The sequence below is a fragment of the Centroberyx affinis genome, unplaced genomic scaffold (genome assembly GCF_046629955.1).
Source record: "Centroberyx affinis isolate AG114_WGS23_722 - 3 ecotype Tasmania unplaced genomic scaffold, CSIRO-AGI_Caff_v1 ptg003462l_1, whole genome shotgun sequence".
Lineage (NCBI taxonomy): Eukaryota > Metazoa > Chordata > Actinopteri > Beryciformes > Berycidae > Centroberyx > Centroberyx affinis.
Window position 1 is genome coordinate 227,274 of NW_027281426.1, and position 23,817 is coordinate 251,090.

The 23,817-nt window shown below is 40.4% G+C and overlaps 1 protein-coding gene across 4 annotated transcripts; it reads left to right on the plus strand.

Annotated features, from left to right (window-relative positions):
- The first annotated feature begins 1,216 nt into the window (after window positions 1-1,216).
- Window positions 1,217-23,817, plus strand: rhobtb1 (Rho related BTB domain containing 1). Of its 4 annotated transcripts, none has more exons than XM_071539489.1 (11): window positions 1,217-1,353; window positions 1,999-2,185; window positions 3,737-3,971; window positions 4,609-4,739; window positions 6,206-6,402; window positions 7,283-7,491; window positions 9,096-9,214; window positions 16,220-16,370; window positions 20,677-20,765; window positions 22,461-22,566; window positions 23,648-23,817. In XM_071539489.1, exons 1-11 carry the CDS (start codon window positions 1,232-1,234, stop codon window positions 23,815-23,817), a joined length of 1,716 nt encoding a protein of 571 aa, XP_071395590.1. In that variant the 5' UTR covers window positions 1,217-1,231. The 4 variants fall into 4 exon arrangements, with proteins under 4 accessions (XP_071395590.1, XP_071395592.1, XP_071395589.1 ...); XM_071539491.1 differs by lacking the exon at window positions 4,609-4,739 and adding an exon at window positions 4,162-4,165 and having other exon boundaries at window positions 3,737-3,967; window positions 6,117-6,402; XM_071539488.1 differs by having other exon boundaries at window positions 3,737-3,961; window positions 4,596-4,739.

Here is a 23,817-nt window from a genome sequence, read left to right on the forward strand (position 1 = left end):
CTCACGCCGGATCTCCGGCTGTGCCAGGGGACAGGACCTTTGAATACTGGGAGTTCCAGCCGAACAGTCTGATCTGATCAAATGGGTGTGACAACTGATTAATAAGACTTTGAAGACTTTGTGTGCTTACATGCTGTGTCTCTTTTATTCTTAGTGCTTATACTACAGTATACATGTGGTCTACGAGTAGTTTATATTTATGCATATATTAAAAATCAATTGGCCTAATGAGGGCACTATAATTAAAGGTCTAAATTTCAACTCAGGGGTGTCAAATTCCGGTCCTCAAGGCAGGTTTCCTAAATCCTGGGAGACTTTTTTTAGCTGCCCACATTTCACACATGTGTAGTATGGTAATATTGTAATTTTTATACAGCTGTACACATGTGCAAGATGAATTCCCTGCCCCTATGCGTTTCCGCTTTAGCAGACAGGGGTTTCTATAGGCTGGAATGGCATGTGCACTATCTTTCTTCCTCCTCCATTATCTTTGGTTGTAGCTGCCAAACACAGAAGCCAATCTTTAGAGTCAGTAGCACTGTTCACTAATCACTGCTCTTTGCTTTTGTAAGACCGTATAGTGGAGAGTGAGTGAGGAAAGAAACATGTTTATATACATATACTGTATATGGTTACACTTTACAATAAGGGTACACTAAGTTAAGGGTTAGTTAATGCTTAATAAGCATTAACTGCTAAATAAGCATTAACTAACCCTTAATTAACAGTTAACTAATGTGTAATTTACTAAAGGTGTTCATGTTAACTAAGGTATTAATTTATACATTATTTAATAGTTGACTATTAAATAATGTATAAATTAATACCTTAGTTAACATGAACACCATTAGTAAATGATTACCAGACACATTAGTTAACTGTTAACTCTTAATTAATGTACCCTTATTGTAAAGTGTTACCAATCAAACCACTAATAAGATAAGTGTTTCAATAAATGTGGTCAAACTACAAACTCATAGTACAAACTTTTTGAGGCGAGAGATATGTGATTCAAATATTTCTCATTTTCTACCATATTTCAGAGTTAATGGATAATGTTCTTACACCTGAGAATAAAAATTCACGCAGATAACCCAGTACTGTGTAGATGTTTTAGTAGTTTTTAACCCTGCATGTTTAAATGTGAGTCCCTTTCTTCATTTCCAGGTCAGATGTGGTGGTGCTGTGTTTCTCCATCGCCAACCCCAACTCTCTGCACCATGTCAAGACTATGTGGTACATGGAGATTAAGCACTTCTGCCCGCGAACCCCTGTGATCTTGGTCGGCTGCCAACTGGACCTGAGATATGCCGACCTGGAGGCTGTAAACAGGGCTAGAAGACCGCTGGCTAGGTAGGTTTGACATACAGGCCACTGCAGAAATAAAAATCAATATCATTGTGTGTTGGTGAAATATAAAAATACATAAAAGGGCATTGGGTCACCTCCCTAATGTAGTTAGATTTCTGGCCATTTTTCAATTCAAAGTCTTATTGGCATTAGCTGAACACTATCGAACTGCATCAGTCCTCTATAGCTGAACACTATCAAACTGCATCACTCATCTATAGTTGAACACTATCAAACTACATCACTCATCTATAGCTGAACACTATCAAACTGCATCACTCCTCTATAGCTGAACACTATCAAACTACATCACTCCTCTATAGCTGAACACTATCAAACTGCATCACTCATCTGTAGTTGAACACTATCAAACTACATCACTCATCTATAGCTGAACACTATCAAACTACATCACTCCTCTATAGCTGAACATTATTGAACTCTATATATATAGATAGATAGATAGATAGATAGATAGATAGAGAGAGAGAGAGATAGAGAGAGAGAGAGAGAGAGAGCTGAGATCACATTCTAATAAAGTGATCATTAATTAGATCTATATTTCATTGCCATGAAGCCACAGTGGGACTGTACAGAATCTGTGCATTGTCTCTCTCACACGTTCTCCATCCCTGTGTATTTCTATAGGCCGATAAAACCAGGAGATATCCTGCCACCTGAGAGTGGCAGAGAGGTGGCAAAGGAGCTGGGCATCCCTTACTATGAGACCAGCGTCTTTGACCAGTTTGGCATCAAAGACATCTTTGACAATGCGATTCGCGCTGCGCTCATCTCACGACGACACCTTCAGTTCTGGAAGTCTCATCTCCGCAAGGTAGATAAAACATTTACTACAATTAACACTGATGAAGGCAGCCAAGTCACAACGCGTTGGTACATTTTTAACCTTGTAAGATGCAATAGCCAAGTAAAATATGATATAAGTAGTCAACACTGACGGCACAGTGGTAGTGCAGTGATGGGTGCAATAACAGTACAACAGTCCAACAACTGTACAATAACTACAGTGTCTTGTGGTTAGAGGTTTGCCCAAAAATTCTCCATTGATTCTCACTTCAACACATCAACCCAGTCTGATGTCTCCAAGTGTAGCGTGTGTAGACTATTATGTTACCTATAATAACTTTAACTGTATTGCTTTACCACTGAGTCTCCATTCATTGTCCCCCACATTGTATGATAACTTTAACTGTATGACCTGCTTTACCACTGAGTCCCCATTCATTGTCAATGCCACGCCCTAGTGGCACAAAGGCAATGTTACTGTGTGACTAACTAACGAACTAACTAACTAACTGACGGAGACCGATCCATAGTCCCCCCTTTGGTGGGGGACAATTATTATGGGAAATCTTCCTCACACAGGAAGTGACAAATCAAAACTTAGGAGTGAAATCCAAAAGTATCTGTAGTATCTCTACTAGAGATACTACAGTATCTCTTAAACAGCAGTGAGTGAGCACTCCGTCCAGAGAAAGCACCAACGATGGCTGAACCTCTCCACCTCCTCCACACCACCACACATTAATGCCTGCCATACATTCTCACACTCATATGCTCATATTTACTCATATGCTCATATTTTAAGATGCTATTAAGACTGAGAATCTTGCAGCATCACACATTAAAAGACTCCAGCAGGATTTTTCTGAGATTTGGTAGTAGTTCCTTGCTCGCATCAAGCAGATTTTCAGGGCGTGTGAAGGATTATACATTATTATCGTAGCATTATAAATCCCGTCGTTGACTATCACACAGCTTTTGAGCCAAAAACTTTAAGATAATATGAAACATTTTTGATTCTGTCATAAGACGAGAAAAAGACTTTACTGCGACTTTGAAGATTTGTCTGAAATCGCTTCAGATATCGTCTAGTGTAAAGTCGGCATTAGAAGACATTTAGTTTATTGATGTCACCGCACAGGATTTCTGGGTATTGAAGTCCTCAGAATTCAAACAATTACCTCTCACTACCGTACGAGGGCCGCCAATGTACGTAATTGCAAAAAAAAGTGCAGATTCTCGTTTTGCTACAAAGCTGCCATATTTTTCTAAAGACCACCTCTCATTTCTACATTGTCTTAAGTAAAGTAGCGTCCCTATTCCTTTAATATTTTTAATATTTAAAAGAACTTGAAAACTGGTGAAGCTCTTTGTCAGAGCATTGTCATTTTTTATTTCTGGCTGTTTGTTCCTCTTTCTCTTTCTATGTTTGTTCAATTTAAAGTGTGTTTTTGGATCACGTTTTTCTTACAACAGACAGCAATATACCCAACAACAACAAAACATAAATCTCTGTCTCTCTATATGTGTCTTTTTCTTTCTCTTTTTCACTATCTAGCTGTTTATCCGTTTGTGATTTCAGGTTCAGAAGCCCCTCCTCCAGGCACCGTTCCTTCCCCCCAAAGCCCCGCCTCCTCTCATTAAGATCCCCGAGGTCATCTCAGGCAACCGCTCTAGGGGAGCCCGCCTCCTATTGGACAGCCCGCTCTGCGCTGACGTCCTGTTTATCCTCCAAGACCACACCCACGTTTTCGCCCACAAGATTTACCTGTCCACATCATCGTCCAAGTTTTATGATCTCTTTCAGGTGAGTGTTGGTCTGCCAGATGTGTTTGTGTGTTTTTGCATTTTTGTGTGTGTAAAATAAAGGTAGAAACACTTTCATTACGGAGTAACTGAGTCATAATTACACAGACAGATACAAAGGCCAGTCGTATTAAGTTAAATGCCAATTAGCAGTGTGTGTCAGCTCTGACAATCAGCACTTTTGTATGTGAGTTTTCAAAGCAACGTGAGGCAACTAACGGAGATCCAAAGAGACCAAACAGTCAGTATCACTGTGGCAAGGAGAACAGTCTGGAACCAAACACAGACAAACTTTATCAGCAAAGAGGAACATCGGTTGTAAATAGAAGCTCACCGAAAGGGACAGATGGACACTTAACAGGATAGTTGCTAGACACCAAAATTACGGACTCAACAAAAACTGAGCAGAGCTTCACAAAGCTGGCATTTATGTCAGGGCGTAAGCAGCACAAAACCTGAGCCCTGAGCAATGGGCACGGGTACAGTACGGGTTCAGTTGATACATCATGGACATCCACCAGCCAAACCTAACAAATTTGGTTGGTGGTTAGAGTAAATTTCCCACCCTGGTGTCCATTCACTAAGTAATGAATGCCTTAAGAGAACGTCATCTGTTCTATTCTCTACTGTTTCAGATGGATTTCTCAGACGAGTCCCAGTGTCTGGTGGTGACAGAGCGACATGCCAGGGACCATCTGATGAGGACTCTGAGCTTAGACACTGAAGAGGAAGTCGCTGTGCTGCCTAACCTGTCTCCATGTTCACTTAGAGCATCCAAGGTAATCTCAGGGTAGGAAACTGCCTTTATTGGCCACAAGTTACAGGCCACAATGGGTTCACAAATCTCCAAATTCACCAGCCACTTCACTACTTTATCAGCCAACTAGATATATATGGAATATAATAGGACCTTCACAATAAAATTATATTTGATATTCACGACGTATTGCTTAAGAAACTAGAAGGGCACTCGGAGAGCGCAGACCTCCGCCAAGGTTCGTGCTATTATTGCTTGTTCGTGAGTCGGATCCGAATCCGCTCCAAAATTTTATGGGTTCTTCCTTGGCCAATGCTACACCCTTCCATGAAGTTTCATGAAAATCGGGCCAGTAGTTTTTCCGTAATCCTGCTAACAGACAAGCAGACAAACGGCACCGAAAACATAACCTCCTTGGTGGAGGTAACTAGGTCTTTGGAGTGTTTTGCCAAACTGTAATTCATTCACAATTCTTAAGTTATGTAATTTTTTTCCTAATGATCAATGAACAATGTTCATTTCTTTCCCTGAACTCGACCAGCAATCAAAAAGCAACATTTTGTATACATTCCCACAACATGGCCCTCCAAGTTTGTTGTGGAATTGAACTAAAAAATACTTAAAGAGTAACTAAAGCCCAAACCCAGGTGATGTCACCACTTCTATAGAAGGTGACATCACCTGGCACAAAGACCAGCCAATAGCAGATGGCCAGTTCAATATCCTACTTTTCACCATTAGATGTCAGGCTTCACCACAGATCTGGGTGGGGTTTAGTTACTCTTTAAGCTACAAATACTCTTGGAAATCTTGCCAAACTTAAAGGAAATATCCACCCTGAAAGAGAATTACCATACTGTATGATATTCCAATAATCTGTTCAATTAATGTTAGCTGAAAAACAGTTTCTGAAAGTTAGCAAACAAACAACCAAACCTCTAATTTGTGTTGTGATGAACAGCCACTTTCTAGACCTGCTCCAATGAACAGGACACCAACCTTATAGAGCATGACCAAGGCATCTGTTGAGGACTCTCAGTTTAGACACTAGGAAGGTATGTCTCTACATTGTGAGAGCATCCAAGATAAGATATATAACTAGAAGGGCACTTGGAGAGCACAGACCTCCGCCAAGGTTTGTGTTATTATTGCTTGTTCGTGCGTCGGATCCGGATCCGCTCCAAATGTAATGAGTTCTTCCTTGGCCCATGCTACACCCTTCCACGAAGTTTCATGAAAATCGGGCCAGTAGTTTTGCCGTAATCCTGCTAACAGACAAACAAACAGACAAACAAACAAACTGCACCGAAAACATAACCTCCTTGGTGGAGGTAATGATACTTCAGTGATGATACATTGTGCCTTTGAGCAAAGCATCTGGCGAGGACTCCGAGCTGAGACAGTGAGGAGGCTAAGCCAGCAAAGCCCAATCTCTCTCTCTCTCTCTCGTTCTCATTCTCTCTCTGCGTCTCTCTCCCCCTCTCTCAGAGTGACGGTACGCTGCGGATGATGAGTTTCAGTGGGAAACACCGTCGCACCAAGCTGTCTCTGGCCTCGTGGAGCAAAGCCTTCTACAGCATCCACAAGGAGAGCGTACCAAACCCTGTCACTGGCCACCCGGCACCCATGACAGTGGTCAAGATGGACTATTCCATCCAGCTTGGTCCCTTCAGTGCAGTGCTCAGGTCTGTTGATTAGTTGATCAGCGTAATCGACAGGTTGTGTGGTTAAGTGATTGATGTCATTAGTAAGATTCAACTGATATAGGATTTAGAAAGCCAATACAGATGCTGATATTGATGCTGATTTTGGGATTGTTAACCCTAACCCCAATCTCGGAACCCATCGTCTATCGGTCTGATGACGATTCGACTCTGGGGGCGACGGCCAATATCTCGGGGTTTCCGGTGTAGCCAGTGGACATCCGGGCCAAGACTTCCTCTTCAGTGCGCCGGTCATTGTTTACAGTCCGATTAGCAACTTGAGATGCGAGAGTCGAACGTTTCTCCACACAATACACAAACATCAATAATTTTGTAGGTGTTTTAGGTCCAGACGACATTTCTGCTAATCTCTATAAACAGATATCTGCATATGAGACGTCGTCTCTCAACTCCAACTCCCTTCTCGCGTCTCAAGTTGCTAATCGGACTGTAAACAATGACCGCCGCACAGAAGAGGAAGTCTTGGCCCGGATGTCCGCTGGCTACACCGGAAACCCTGAAATATTGGCCGTCGCCCCCAGAGTCTAATCGTCATCAGACCGATAGACGATGGGTTCCAAGATTGCCTAAATGGCTGAAATATTAATATCAAATATTTTTGTGTATTATGTATCTTTAAATTTCCCCATTTCCAAAAATGTCCAAAAAATCACAAAAAAGGATTAAGGGTTGACAAGGATTACCATAGGAAAACCATATCAGTCGAACCCTAACTACTTTGATGTGAGACCTGATGAAGATCTTTCACGTCTAAAATAAATGGCACAAACCCTTGAAAAGTCTCTGTATTTTGTATTTGACATCTATGTTCTATGTTCGTATTCTATGTTTTCTTCTCTAGGTTCCTGTACACGGGAGAGCTGGATGAGCGGGAGAAGGACCTGATGAAGATCGCCCAGATCGCAGAGATCCTGGAGGTGTTTGACCTGAGGATGATGGTGGAGAACATCATGAACAAAGAGGGCTTCATGAACCAGGAGATCACCAAGGCCTTCCACGTCCGCAAGGCCAACCGCATCAAGGAGTGTCTGTCCAAAAACACATTCACAGGTAGTCTGTTAGGTTACAACAACTTTTTATGCCTCCGCACCAGTGACAGCCATGGCCAGAGGCATTATGTTTTCGGGTTGTCCGTCCATTCGTATGTCCCATTCTCGTGAACGCGATATCTCAGGAACGCCTTGAGGGAATTTCTTCAAATTTGGCACAAACGTCCACTTGGACTCAAGGATGAACTGACTAGATTTTGGTGGTCAAAGGTCAAAGGTCAAGGTCACTGTGACCTCACATCCGTCCCATTCTCATGAACGCGATATCTCAGGAACGCCTGGAGGGAATTTCATTACATCTGGCACAAACGTCCAGTTGGACTCAAGGATGAACTGATTAGAATTTGGTGGTCAAAGGTCAAGGTCACTGTGACCTCACAAAAGATGTTTTGGCCATAACTCAAGAATTCATACGCTAATTATGACAAAATTTCACACAAATGTCTAATAGGATAAAATGATGAAGTGATGACATTTTATATCCAAAAGTTCAAAGGTCAACTTCACTGTGACATCATAATGTTTTGCTTACCACTGTAGCTGAGAAAACAATCTTGGGTCATTCTACAAAAACGGTGGAAGTGCTGTCACTTACTTTTGCAGACACCAAAATCCTTTAAGTTGACCTAAAAATCACATTAATTATATATGTTCAGTAAATAAAGACTGTCCTTGCAATGATAAAACAAAGTTTATTGGCAGAGGCATACAACCGCGAGGCGGTTATTTCTAGTTTACAGTTGCAGTAAGTAAGCTTTTACTGTCCCATAGCACAAAATGACCATAATATATCTGTGGGGGTTTATAGGGTTGTCGATCAATACCAATGACTCAGCGATTAGCCGACTTCACCAGGTGTTGAGATTTCTGGCTTTCAAAACTCACTTTGTGGCCCATTTTGGAACGAAAACTCCTCATCCTTTGATGGCAAAGTTATGTCACTCTCAGCTCGTGAGTTTTTTTAGAGAAGATTAGAAAGAAGGCTTCATAAAAGTCTTCCTCTTGACCTTAATTCATCCAGGAAAAATTAACTGAGCTTCACACCCAAGCATATGCTCCTCTAACCTCTAGGCCAGTGGTTCTCAACGTGAGGTCCGGGGACCACCAGAGAGGGTTCCAGGGGATCCCCAGTAAATTGATGTTAAACTTCACCATTATTTCATTTACAAGAAGCTAACACAATTAGAGAATGTTGAAGAATGAGTTTCACTGTTATCTCTCTATCTACAATACAGATAGTCATGGAATTTTGGACAAAATCATATCTAACAATAAAAACATTCTCAGATTTGGGTCAAATGGGGGGTCCATGGCTCTAATGTGTACTAAATTAGGGGTCCTTATATGAAAAAGGTTGAGAATCACTGCTCTAGGCCACTGCTGCCCCCTACAAATACAAATTCAGAGGCATCTTGGTACTTTACCAACAAAGACAATTAGATGTTATTTCTTAACAGTTATAGTATGATATTAAATAAAACTGTGGTGCAACGACATGAGGTGAAATATTAATGTTTCATCAAATACTCACTAAGCCTGAGGTAAGAAATGGGATTCTACCACAGGCTCTTCAGTTGTAGTTTCTTTATCCAATGCCCCCTCCAGATGTTACGTTTCGATTGGACGATGGCACCATCAACGCCCACAAGCCTCTCCTGATCTCCAGCTGTGATTGGATGGCTGCTCTGTTTGGAGGATCCTTCATGGAGAGCGCCAACAATGAGGTAAGAAAATACTAATGTTAAAAAAAAAAATCATTGTCCTTTTTACATAACCCTTTTTTCCTTTTATTTCTCTTTTATCCTTTTTTGTTCAGCATAAGTAGGAAAATACTCTTCATGTTTCATTCATTTTTTTCCCTTTTTTGCTTACTAGAGGTGAAAAAATATTTTTTTTCAGAAGAGCAAATATTATATATATATAGCCTATATCTATATTTTTTAAGAGGTGAGAAAATATTCCTTCATTCATTTGGTAATCCTGTCTTTTGAATATTTCACAATATTTTTTTTGAATAACACAAGGAAAAGCAGAAGCATGCGGTCGAGTGCAAAGTAATGCTTCATAAGGCAGACCGATTTAATACTGTGGTTGCAAGGTGAAAGTGGTCTCTTTGTGATGAATGTGTGTGTGTGTGTGTGTGTGTGTGTGTGTGTGTGTGTGTGTGTGAGTGTGTGTCTGTTTTATCACCTCTCTGACGTATTAAATGTTGGAATGCTGCCAGGCCATGAGCAGATGGCCCTAAGTCGACACACACACACACACACACACACACACACACACACACACGCAATTGCAGGCATGGATATGGACACAAAAGGACAGAATACACACACATACACACAAGTGCACTAATACATGCAAACAATACAGAGATGAAAGGCGTCACACACACGCCTTACTTTCTCTTCTTTTGAATGATGTCATATCAGCCTCGGAAGCAGGAAATGAGTGAATGAATGAATGAATGAATGAATGAATGATGAACAAGCCAATGGATGAAGAATGAATAGTGCTGTGTGAATCGTTGTTTATGCAAAGGAGGATGTTTTTGTGTGTACGTGCCAGCATCTGTGTGTGTGTGTGTGTGTGTGTGTGTGTGTGTGTGTGTGTGTGTGTGTGTTAGCATGTATAACTGTTTGATATGGAGGTTCAGGTAGCCATGGTGCCAAGGCAGCATGACATCTCTATCACACTAATGAGACAGAATAGACGTCACCCGCTCTGTTTGTGTGTGTGTGTGTGTGTGTGTGTGAGTGTGAGTGTGTGTGTGTGTGTGTGTGTGTGAGTGAATGCGAGTGTAACAGAGAAAAAATAGTCATCATAGCCACCTATAAATAGACCAGTAAAGGGGGGCAACACAGTGAAAACTCTGCGCAATACTTTGTCAATGACTGAATAGAGCTTAAAGGGTAAATCCACCCAAAAGCAGATTCTGAAATCACCCCTAACCGCTTTGGGTGATAACAGTAACTTTATTACTTATTACTTATTATACCCATGAATAAGTAGTGTAACAAATTACCATAAGTTGTTGTCATCACCCTGTCTAAATCCAGATTGATGTTGAATTATCCAAAAACTAGATCCAACCACTCTCGCCTGATTTGTTTTTCTCATAATTTGTTTGTTTATTTGTTTATTTAAGGATCCCCATTAGCTGATGCCGTGGCAATCAGCTAATCTTCCTGGGGTCCACACCTGGAATAGTGTACATAACACATTACCTGATAAACATTAAATTACATGAATATACACTAAATTACATCAATATACATTAAATATAAAAAAAAATACATTCATATACAATTCAAAGCCAGTCAACACTGAAACGTACATTTATGTGGAATACTAATTAAAAATCAAGATATAGATAATATTTAAAAAAAATATATAAAAAAAAATGAGAATAATACAACCCATATGAAGCGGAACATGAATATTGAAAACTGGTACAGAGTTATACCTCCTACTATTCAGTCTTTCATCTGCATGCCAATAAATGCCTCTTCATAATCTTTTTGAAGGATGATTTCTTTTTTATTAGGCGGATATTAGGCGGATATAAAGGTAAATAATTCCTGTTTGTTACAGCTCTGTAAATGACAGTTTTTTTCAACGAGTTAGTCCTTAGGCTGGTTACCACAATATGACTGTTACCGGAAAATTTGTCTTCTCACTTAGATGAGAAATGGTAGAAAAGTTGAGTTTCTCCGGGTGGAAGTATTCACCTTTTGTGTCCCACAACCTCCTCATTCTTCTCCCAAAGTTAGATCGTGTACAGCTCAGCAAAGGCATAACCTTGTAGGGTTCGACCAATATGGGTTTGTGAAGGCCTATATTTCTCCAACAATGTTAGTATTACTGTATACATTCCATATCTTTAAAGTTCGCCATTTTCCTGGCAAAAAAAATCCCCAAAGATTACAGTTACTCAGTGTTTCCTCCAGAATTCTATGCGTGTCAGCTTGGAAAAGCCTCCGAAACAGCAGCTAGACCATCCTGGGACACTAAAACTCTCCAGTGAAATCCAGGATGATGACGTTCTTTTAGGTGGGTTAGCTCTAGGGCTGTAGTACTCTGAGACTGGACTCGAGACCGATTTTTGACGGTCTTGGTCTCGTCTTGGACTCGTAGTTAATCTGACTCGGACTTGAATCGGTCTCGGATGAATTAACGTTACATAATATTATTGTTTTTATAATTATAATCTCTTCTAAGAAAGTGACCATCAGCGAATGATACAATTTTCACAGTTGATAAAGTTATGCGCCCACAGAAAGGTTTAGTGACTGCTGATTGGTGATATGCCAACTACCCAACCAATGACTTTGTTTTGATAAAAAAAAAAAAAACTCAACATGTCCATATGTAACGTTACTCCTGCTCTCGCTCTGTCTTTCTCTGTCTTTTTTCCTTCGTCTTCGCCTTCTTAAATTACAGGTAAGAATATTTTCAGTCAAGCCATGCTGAGAGCAGCATATGGTTGTGGAGCAGTAAGAAAAAGTAGGTGAAATAGATGAATCCACTTCTAGTTAAGTAAAGGTGCAACTACTGTATGTTATGAACAGAAACAAGCTGCTTACAATTAATTTTGTCCTCAAAACATGCTAATTTTGTTGAAATGTCTTTAGAAACCTCCTTTCTATTTTAGGCAATAAACAAAAATATGCTATTATCTATAAATACAATGGTAGCCTTGGATAACACATTGCTATGGTATTTGGTCTCGAATTGGACTCGTAGTTTTGCGGTCTTGGTCTCGACTCGGTCTCGACCCTCTCAACTCCCCCCCGGTCTTGGTCTCAACTCGGTCTCGACGCCCCTGGGTCTTGGTCTTGGTCTTGACTTGGTCTCGACCCTCCTCGGTCTTGGTCTCGACTCAGTCTCGACCCTCTCACTCCCCCCCGGTCTTGGTCTCGACTCGGTCTCCACCCTCTCAACTCCCCCCCGGTCTTGGTCTCGAATCGGACCTCGATTCACCAATGACTCGATCTGGACTTGGACTCGACCAAGGCGGTCTCGACTACAGCCCTAGTTAGCGCCTTAATGCAGGGTGACCCACCCCACTTATTCAATGGTAGAAAGTTCAGTGGAGAGTTTTAGTGTCCCATGATGCTCTAAATGCTGTTTCAGAGGCTTTTCCACCCTGACAAGAATAAGATTCTGGGGAAATACTGAATTTACAAAGGACAGTATATGAACAATTTCATTCCAAAATGAGATATTATCAACCATTGACCCTTACCCCTTCAAAATCACTTAAAATTTAAAACAGTTACTAAGATAACCTTTTTTTGTGATCAATTATTTATTGTGTGTATAAGGAAGGGGGAGCACCATCACAGTCACAAAAGTGACACAAGGCAAACAAAGCAGAGTGTACTACAACAGATCCCCCCCCTATTTCCCTTGTTTTCCTCCCACCAACCCACTCCACCCCCACCCTCTAACCCCTAAGATGATGAACCAAGGCAGTGTACATAGATACAAACACAAAAACAGACACAAAAACAGCAAACATACATTAACAAAACTACCAGTACACCCACGCATTCCTCCCAACCCCACCCCCCTGCTACCCAGGAATCCCATGATCATTATAGACATAAACCAGCAGCATTCAGACACAAAGGAATTAGATAATTATGCTAATTTTCTTCCATCATCCATGATAATATCCACAGAAATAGCTAAGAGTATACATAAAATATATGAAGTAACCAAATAATGCACATATAGTATATACAGTATATATAATATTCTAAACAAGTAAGCAAGCAAGCAAATACATGAAAGCACAACTGAAAAAGATAGTTAACCACAAATATATATTTTTCATTTCTAGTAGCTATGACCAGCAAATAATATTTACTATAAAAATTGTTACTAAGATAACTTAAGGTTGACAAGATACTTCTACAAACTGGATCCCCGGGGTTTTAGAGCTGTTGAGTGATTTCTTTTCCCAAAATGGAGATGCAGTCTTCTGGAATAAAAGTCTTGATATTCTCAGTGAGAGAGTCTGAGCTGAACCATCACATGTCGGACACAACTGGGTCAGATTTATTTTAACGCCCTGGCTAGTCTGTCCTAGTTTTGGAATAGGAATACACACATGCACGCACACACACACACACACGGATGCACACGGATGCACACTTGTATATAGAGAGACAAGTCTAGATACACCTGCAAGCGCACATACAGAATGCACACACACATGCATGTACACACACACACACACACACACACACACACACACCTTCCCACGTCTGTGAAACGCAATGTGTTCTTGCCCTTGAAGTCTATGTTATGCAATGGCAGTGAGCTGTCTGTGACTGGGGTGCAGTGTGTGTGTGTGTGTGTGTGTGTGTGTGTGTCTTTGTGTGACAGGACTGGAATGTGCTTAGTAATGTCAGCGAGAGGTGAGGTTTTAATCAAGTACCACCCAGTGAATATGTAACAGAAAGAAAGAAAGAAAGAAAGAAAAAAAGAAAGGTAAAAGATAAAAGAAAGATTTTAATCAGACAGTTAAACTCCTTTTCGTGTGTGTGTGTGTGTGTGTGTGTACATGCACACATGCCTGCGTCAGGGTCAGTTCAGTTTCAATTCAGTGAATTTTCTGAAAATCTTTTTATCATACAATTATCCCACTCAACCTGTTAAGAAATAATGAATGATCTGTCATTAGTGTAGCTCACTTTCTATTGATGCTTCAAATGGATTGAACTGAAAGTTAATTGACTCTAGCCTGTTGAAACTAGGGTCAGACTGATCTGGGTTTTTGAAGGCCGATACTGTTATTGATATTTTGGGATTGAAGCTGCTGATAGCTGATATTCTATGCCGATATGCAATAGCATTTAGACTACAGGTGATACTGGGTCATTAGCGTGCTTGCTGTAGGTATCTGAAAAGTATCTGTAGCTCAGAAACCATAAGAGCTACAATTCCCAAACTGGGTAGATATGTTCAAAGTGTCCCCTTCTACTCTGGTCTAAAAAATTACACCAATTGACCTAATGGTGGCGCTATAACAGCCCTCTTTACGTTTTGGTCCATAACTTTTGAATCGTAGCATGTAGAATTTCTTTTCTCAAAATTCTTTTTTCCCTGGATTCCCTGGGTCATTACGCATCTAACCATATAGGCCACTCCCATTTCCGCTTAACTAGATTTTCCGCCATTTTTACTTTTTTCCAAAACAGTTTTTTCGCTGCTACTCCTACATATTTCGTCCAATCTTCACCAAATTTGAGACGCAGCATGTCGGGACTGTCCTGCACAAATGTGCAGATTTGTTTTTTGATATTCCGTACCGTTTTGATGTTATTGGCTTCCAAATTTTGGTCAAATGTTGTGGGTGGGGCCTATGTTTTAAAAATTGGTATAACTCATGAACGCATTATGCTATCCTATCCAAATTTGGTACAGTTGTGCAGGTATCATGTCTCAGCCAACCTGTACAATTTGGTGTCATTTTGCCAATTGGGGGCGCTACAGCAACCTGTTACATTTTAAATGATCGTAACTCGGTGACTGTAAATCGTGGAAACACAATTCTTTTTTCCTTGGATTCTCTTTGTTCCCTAGCACCCTAGCAACCACTAGTGACACCCTAGCAACCACCTAGCAAAAGCCTAGCACTCACCTAGAAACACCCTAGCGACCACTGGTAAAACCCTACCCGCAATTTAGCAGCACTCTAGCAAAGATCAATTCAAAGTGACTGTTGCTTGGACAGCAAGCACACTTTAAATTTTCTTCCGAAAATTTAGCCTTTTCTAGTTATTATTATCATCCTTGGTTTTAGTGTCCAATGGTCTTAATGCGGTTTTAGAGGCTTTTATACCCAGACAAGAATAAACTACTGGGGGAAAACTTGAATAAATAATACTTTATAGTAATACTATATAGTAATAAATAATAATTGGCATGAAAATGATCAAATTTAAAAAGTAACTAAACCCCACCCAAATCTGTGGTGAAGCCTGACACATAAAGTGAACTGGTTATCTGCTATTGGCTGGTCTTTGGTGCCAGGTGATGTCGCCCTCTATAGAGTACAACAGGTGGTGACATCACCTGGCACCAAAGACCAGCCAATTGCAGATGGCCAGTGAATATCAGCACAAATCATAAATCAGTATCTTCAGTCCAGAAAATATAGGTATCAGCATTGGCCCAATAAATCGGCAAACCCATATAGCGGTCTAAACCAGTGGTTCTCAACGTGGGTTCCGGGGACCACCAGGGGTCCTTGAGAGGGTTCCAGGGGGTCCCCAGCAAATTGATGAATTGTTAAACTTCAGCATTATTTCATTTACAAGAAGTTAACACAATTAGAGAATGTAGAAGAATGACTGTTTTGATCATAGTTTCTCTGTTATCTCTCTACCTACAATACAGATAGTCATGGAGTTCTGGACAAAATCATATCTAACAATAAAAATATTCTCAGATTTGGGTCCGAGAGACAAAATCTCATCAAATGGGGGTCTGTGGCTCTAATGTGGACTAAATTAAAGTCCTTGATATGAAAAAGGTTGAGAATCACTGGTCTAAACCATGGCTGAAGCATTGATTGTACCATGACATGGACATCTTTATCCAAAGTTAACCAGTGTTAGTGCCATGCTCTACCCATTGGTTTACACAGTATGTGTGTGTGTGTGTGTGTGTGTGTGTGTGTGTGTGTGTGTGTGTGTGTGTGTGTGTGTGTGTAGGTGGCGTTCCCCAACACCAGCCGGGTGTGTATGCAGGCTGTGCTGGAGTACCTGTACACCAACACACTGTCGCCAACAGCAGAGCTGGACCCCATGGAGCTGGCCGCCCTGGCCAACAGACTGTGCCTTCCCCGCCTCACAGCTCTGACAGGTAGGAGGAGGAGGGATGGGGGGAGGAATGAGGGAAAATGAGAGACAGGGAGGGAGGGGGGGGGGGAAGCAAACATGATGTCCTCGTTTCAAATCCCAGTATTTCCTGTCTCTAAAAAACTATCACTATAAAGGCAAAAAGTCCACAAAATATCCTAAAAAAACAATGGCAAATATAGCCGCACGCGGCGATTGAGGGGTCCAAGCACAATTTGATAAGACAGACAGATAGACAAAACATTACAGAAGGTAGAAAGACACACACAAAAACTGACATGTTGTGAAATTCGGACATGCAGTCTAACACCGGCTTTTGTGTTGGCCCATGACTTCTGTCAAGTTAATCTTTTCATACGGTCATATGTCCAAAGATTAGAAACTTAAGACATTACGCTTAGTTATCACAAGCTTAGCAGTGTGAGGTGATAGCGTTACCCACAGGATTTGAATTGCATTTGCATTGCAGACCTATGCATTAACCATTAGGCTACTGAGTCCACAGGATGGCCATCGAGGGAACACCAAAAAATAGGGCCAAGTTATGAGACTGTCCAAGCTATAGGCTATTTAGAGCCTTAGAGTATTTTAACTATGGTCAACTATGGTTACAATACCACCAAATGTTGCATGCTACCTCAGAGTTGACCTGTGCACATATGTACCAAATTTGTTTAAGGTAGGTCAACAACTTCCTGACTTATGGCAGTTTTTGTATATTAGGCCTTGCCTACAAATTTTGAAAGCCAGTTGTAGCAAAACGGTATGGACTATCAAAAAACTGCTCAATAGCTTTTGTGCAGGACAGTCCAGACATGCTGTGAGCGAAAATTGGTGAAGATTGGACAAAATATGTAGGAGAAGAAGTGAAAAAACGGTTTTGGACAAAATTCAACATGGCGGAAACCCTTGTGGGCTGAAATGGGAGTGGCTTATATGGATAGATGCGACTTGGCCCAAGGAATCCAGCAATCAAGGAATTTTGTTCCTATGATCTACAGTCACCGAGTTATGGCCTTTTAAAATTTGAAATGTTGCCATAGCGCCCCCTATAGGCGAAATGACACCAATTTTTTTCTATTAGTTGAGACTACATACCTGCACACGTGTACCAAGTTTGGTTACCAAAGCACTACGTGCTTGGACCCCTAAAAATGGGATTCTCCACATACGGGAAAATCTTTAACCACTTGGCTACTACTCCAATTAATCAATCAATATCATAACATGCAGAGAAATAATTATGCTACTGCTTTAAGTTAGGTATTACAAAGCAGTTGATTGCAATGATTTGTGATTAAAGCTGCACATTGGCAGCCCCTAATGGCAGCAAGAGATACTTACTTAAAAAACAGTTTGAACTTAAATATCCATAAATCCTGTAAGGTGACGTCAGTAAACTGCACGCTCATGCTTACCATCCCAGCTGGTCTGTGATGTCTTATACCAAAGGACACCAAAGGGACAAGAGAGGCAAACGATCTAACCAGTGCTTAATTTGTAAATGATGAGGTCCCGGAACACCAAGTGGTCGGTGTTCCCGCGAGTCGGTTCTGGAGGGAAAAGGTTCCGGAACATATCAAGACAACAAGCGCATTGGTGGTGCTCAGTGCAGCCATATAGCTTACTGTAGACCTGCCTAAACATTACTACATGACCGACTCTATGACCTTAGAGCTCCGACTACTGGGGACCTATAACAATATTTGATTATTGCATAGGCTACATAATGCTCATTTTTACAAACCTGCCCTTCAAGTAGTGAACTAAAGATATAACTGCACTGTGCACAACTTAAAAATGCCCACATAGGCTACTATGAGACATCCTAATCATACATAAAGGAAACTGCAATGGCTTCAACCACTTACCAGACAAATTCTGGTGCGAGTAGTTAAGCATCAATATTCAATACAAATATTTTCATAAGATATCGATTTTGAATGTAGGAAACAATGTCAGCGAATAATTCAATAAAACGTGTCGTGGTGCAGCTAGAAGTCGAGTTCCGGTCGAATTTCTATTGTCCCAGCAGAGACCTAATAGATTACAGAATATGCTAACACATTAACAAACAAAAAAAAAATCATGCTTACCTTGTCTAATTTTCCAAAATAGTCCACACAGCGGACATATGGACAGCAAATTCAACTTTTAGCCATGAGGCTGTCTGAAGTTTACCATAACACACTCTGCAGAGCAGCTCAGTTAGGTTTTTGGAAGGGAGGGGAAAGGAAAGAGGAGTCAACTATTGGGTATTACATGGCAGACCAAAAAAAAAAAACCTTTCATGCAACCAGGTGCTGGGTCTACGTAAATAGGTACCGGAATGCAGGTAGTCCAAAACCACGAGGTGCCGGATCCTGTTCTGGCAGGATCCGGCTCAAATTAAGCACTGGATCTAACGTTGGTGAGTCCAAAGAGAAGATTTCACACCAGTGACCATACACCTGACTAGAATTTCATTTGGGCAAATACACTGAATCTGCGGCATTTCAATTAGTGTGGATGGGACACTCTCCTTTGTGACAGCCCCACTTCATGAATTGACCTTATAAGACAGTAGTGTATTTACAGAAAAATTTTGAGTGCAGGTTTAAAAAAATTATATTTGAAGATCAACTTCTTGACACTGTTCCTTAGACTATGGCATGCTGCTACTGTACATACTGAGCAAAAAGGCCAGCGCTTTTATTCTTGTCAAGGGGGAAAAGCCTGTTTATGTCTTCCCATAAACACCCAGTGTAGTATTTATCAATTCTACAATAAATAATGTAATGAATCATACAGCATCATATAAATAGTGGACGACACTGACTGGACCAGATCCTATTTTTAATAAAAGGACCCAAAATTCAGTCTAACCTTAGAAAAGACCCAGTCTTTATATCACCGTCCCCCTTATTCGCTTACTAACTGTCATCACTGTATGACTGGGTAACAGGCTTGAGCCTGGTCCCAGACCTGACTAAAAAATGTGCGTCTGTGTGTGTGTGTATGTAGACGTGTGTGTGTGTGTGTGCGCGACACACACACACCCATGCCCTCTCAGGTTATGAAACACTTGATTTATGTATGAGGGAAACCAACGTCATCTCTCTCTCCTGGTCCCTCCCACTCATACACCGCACTCTGTCTCTCTCCCTCTCTCTCTCTCCTTTCTCTCTTTGTCTCTGTCTCTTTCTCTCTTTTCTCAAGTTCAAGCTCAAAACTGCTTTATTGGCATGACAGGACAGAAATCTATGTTTCTAAAGCGATATAGGTGTCGATTCAGGTAATATTATAGACATTAACAGATTAATAGTTATAAACAAAAACAATGAATATCAGTGTTATCAGCAATAATATAACAGATATAACTTCAATAATTAAATTCAAATCAATTCAAATCAATTAAACTGTTCCGTTCAGTTGATTACAATAGGATGAATTGGGGGCCAATAGACTATATACTATATACCAGTGGTTCTCAACGTGGGGTCCGGGGACCACCAGGGGTCCCTGAGGGGGTTCCAGGGGGTGGGAATGTACAAATTGACCGGTATACAGTATGTGTACATTGACCGTTTTTCCACATAAACCATAACACATGCATTCTTTCTCTAGTAGCTGGTATTTTGGAATAAATCTAGTAATGCTGGGGTGGTCCAACTCTCCGGTTTCCTTGTAGTTTCTACAGGAGTACGAGGTGATTCTCTTTTACCTTTCCTGATTGGTAGTGGGAGCACAGTCTTTCTTGTAGAAGGCAGAATGTGCTTGTAGAAATCAAGATGCAGCAGTTCCAGTGGGGTTTTATTTCAACTTTTGTACTTGCACTTTACTGTATCAAGGGTCTCCAGAAGTCACTGCCAAACTGCTTTGATCGTAGACTATTTTTTGCCAAATTGCTATGAAGGGATAGAATTTGGAGATATTTTTTTCTTATTTGTAATAAGCCCAGTGTGCTTTTTCTGCCTGTGATGTGATTGCCATGTTAAACTTCCTTGATTAACTTATTGTCAGTCTGAAATAGGTGTAGGTGCTGTGAGATATGGGGTTTCCTCCTAAAGTGAATTGATAATTGAAAATCATAATTTTTGTTCTTTCCATATTTACTATTTAGACCCTCTTAGCATTTGAGCTTTAGTCGCCAACTTGTTTAGGCATATAATAAAAAATGTTGGACTCAAATTGCATCCTTGTCTAAGTCCCCTCACTTGGTTAAAATATTCTGTTCTTTTGTTTTTTTTCTCTTTGTTTTTTTTTTACCAATTTTCTTTTGACTAGGGATGATAAATTATTTTCTCTCTCTTGTCTCTCTCTCCCCACAGAGCAGTACGCAGTCAATGAGCTGATCAAAGCCTCTAAAGAGGGACAGGACATCGATGGAGAGGTGCTCACCTATCTAGAGCTGGCTCAGGTGAGGTTGTTCACAAATACACAGGAACTGATGTACCTGCCCTTACTGGGGTTAGCGTTAGGGTCATCCTCTTATAACTCCTGAACCGTGTTGGAGCCACCAAATTTGGTGTGCATGATTATCTCATCCCACTTCCCATGTGTGACAAGTTTGGCAACCCTAGCATCTTCCTTTGATAATATAGCTGCCATAGACTCCCATTCAAAAAACATTCCAAAATCTAACTGTCAAGGGCAAAATTGTTTCCCCAGAAAGCGTTTAGGAGCACATTTCAGGCCATTTGAAGTCGGTTGGTGCCTATTTCTGGTGGCATTTTTCCAGAACTTACCTTGACCAATTTTGAAAATTTCACTAAGTGTAGTGACTTGGTTAGGTTCAGGCACCAGTAAGGGAGTGGTTAGGGTTAGGGGTAGTCAAGTCGATGTCATGTATGAAGTTAGTTAATCAGAAAACTGTAGGAATATAGGAGTATTATAGGAAACTATAGGAACATGGTAGTATTATAGGAAATTATAGGAAAAAACTAAGTATTATATGAAACTATAGGAAACTATAGGAAGGGTTAGGGTTAGATCGATATACCAGGCTGATTTTAGTCTTTTATTATAAATCAGATGTGGTCCAGTCAGTGTGATCCAACTCTGATATGAGAGAGGTTCCTCCCTGACCACAGCTAGTCAATATGTTTTTATTATTATCATTATATCAGATGTCTGACCAGAGAAATCATTCCAGTGTGGTGTGGAGGATTTTACTCAACAGTCTGTAAAATCTGCAGTGAAACCTGCCTCACCTGCCTTGCTTTTCCACCCTGACAACAATAAAGTTCTGGGGGAAACACTGAATACTTGTGTTTTTGACCGTTCGAATGGAGAGATATTATGCCATAAAATGCCAAAAATATTTGTATTGGTATCAGCCTTCAAAAATCCATATCAAACCCTAGTTTCAACATGGGTATGGTCAATGGTCAATTCACTTTCATTTCAATCCACCAATAGAAGTGGTACTATACTAAAGTGCGCTATAGTATAAAACTGTATAGTATGAAACTTTCATGATCTAAACATGGAATATTGTTCGGCAGTTTCCATAAAACTATGCACTAAGAGTAGCATGTACGTGCATGTAGTATGCAACAGTTACTTATCATTTTGAGCAGTTGTATCAATTGATAGTTAGATCATTGTAATGAAATGAATAGACAGTCATCTCAGATGTAATGTGTGAATTGCATTTTGAAATGGTAATACTTTGATGTTAAGTTGTGTTATTTTGAACAGGTGATTTCAGTTCAATGAACAAATGATCTAGGTTTATGTGTATTGTATCCAAGCAATTGGAAGAAGTGTTAGAGTTTTGAAAAATGTGCATTGTGATCATCGGTTGTGAGTTTTGTGTCTAGAGTTTTGAAAAATGACATCAAGGTTCTTAAATTAGTGCCAAAGTGATTGTAAAAAAAACTGTAACTGCAAAGAGTATGTTTTTAGTAATTAAGAAAATAATCTCACGGACCTATGTATTTCTGGAAACTTTCAAAGTCATGTTTTCCCACAAAAGCAGTGGTTCATTCACGTGCACTAGTCCTCTGGATAACACATGGTATGCATGCTTCAACCAAGTCAAGCGGTGCTCTTGTCCTGTGATATTTTCTGAATTTTTTTTTTTTGCTTTCTCTCTCTCTCTCCTCTCCAGTTCCACAATGCTAACCAGCTAGCGGCCTGGTGCTTACATCACATCTGTACTCATTACAACAGCGTGTGTGCCAATTACCGCAAAGAGATCAAGTCCAAGTCACCAGGTAAGCGGCCTACCCATCTTGGCTCTGGCACCACAGTATATTCATTTATTCAGATCCTTATTAGTTGCTACCAGAATAGCAGAGGCTTTTCTCCCCCGTTAAAAGTCACTTGAGCATGGTCCGATTATTTTCAGAAGAATGCATGGCTAAAGAATTTTAAATGTTTTTCCAGAAAATGTTCCCTAACACTTCTAATCTGTGCTTTGAATGTAAAGCACATGCAGGTACTCTTATCCACTCATTCTGGACCTGTGACAAGATCCAAAGTTATTGGAAAGATGTTCACTCAACCATTACAGGAAAACAATTTGTTATGATTTCAAGCCTGTATCTCTTGATACAGAGTGTTTGTTAACTGTTCTTGTTTAACTAGCTAAACAATGTATACTATTGTTATGGTGAAATAGTACTTGTTACTAAAATAGTAATCAGAGGTGTGACCAAGTCAACTTTGCTCGAGTCCCAAGTCAGTCTTAAGTCTTGAGGCACAAGTCCCAAGTCTAAATGTAGATTACCAAGTCAAGTCCGTGTCATTAATGTCAAATCTCAAGTGTAAATGTAGAACACCAAGTCAAGTCAAATCAAGAGTCCAGTATCAATTTAATATCTTAAAGAGAACTAAATATCTAGGACTTTTCAATGCAATATGGTTTAAATAGGATAAAAACTTGGTGAGAGCATCATGAGTTTGATTTCAAGAATCAGTTTCAACTTCAATAAATTCAATCATTCCATACAAATTCACAAAACAGAATTTAAATTCAGTCGTCTGCTGGAACAAATCTCATCACTTCAATCCAAGTCATTTACACAAACACAAGATCTCAAGTCAAGACTTTAGAAACCTTTTCAAGTCATCAAAGTACAAGTCAGAGTCAAGTCCCAAGTCACCAGAACCCAAGTCAAGTCTCAAGCCTTATCTTCAAGCATCAAGCAATTAAAACTGTGACTCGAATCTGACTCGAGTCCAAATCATGTGACTCAAGTCCCCACCTCTGATAGTAATTCATAACAGTAGTTGTTACTGGGAAAAGGAATAACATTGAGTAGCGGCTGATGTCCATGTGTTTCTGTATGATAGAGAACCAGGAGTACTTTGAGAAGCACCGCTGGCCCCCAGTGTGGTACCTGAAGGAGGAAGACCATTACCAGCGCGCCAAGAAGGAGAGGGAGAAGGAGGACATCATCATGAACAAGCACCAATCACGACGCAGATGGTGTTTCTGGAGCACCTCCCCTGCCGTGGCCTGA

What these genes read in the sequence shown, in the direction of transcription:
- rhobtb1 (XM_071539488.1), top strand. Translation starts at nt 1,232, where the DNA reads ATGTGGTACATGGAGATTAAGCACTTCTGCCCGCGAACCCCTGTGATC. An exon ending in GCTAGAAGACCGCTGGCTAG is followed by an intron (nt 1,354 to 1,998) that starts GTAGGTTTGACA and finishes GTATTTCTATAG; the next exon opens with GCCGATAAAACCAGGAGATA. An exon ending in GTTCACTTAGAGCATCCAAG is followed by an intron (nt 4,740 to 6,205) that starts GTAATCTCAGGG and finishes CCCCTCTCTCAG; the next exon opens with AGTGACGGTACGCTGCGGAT.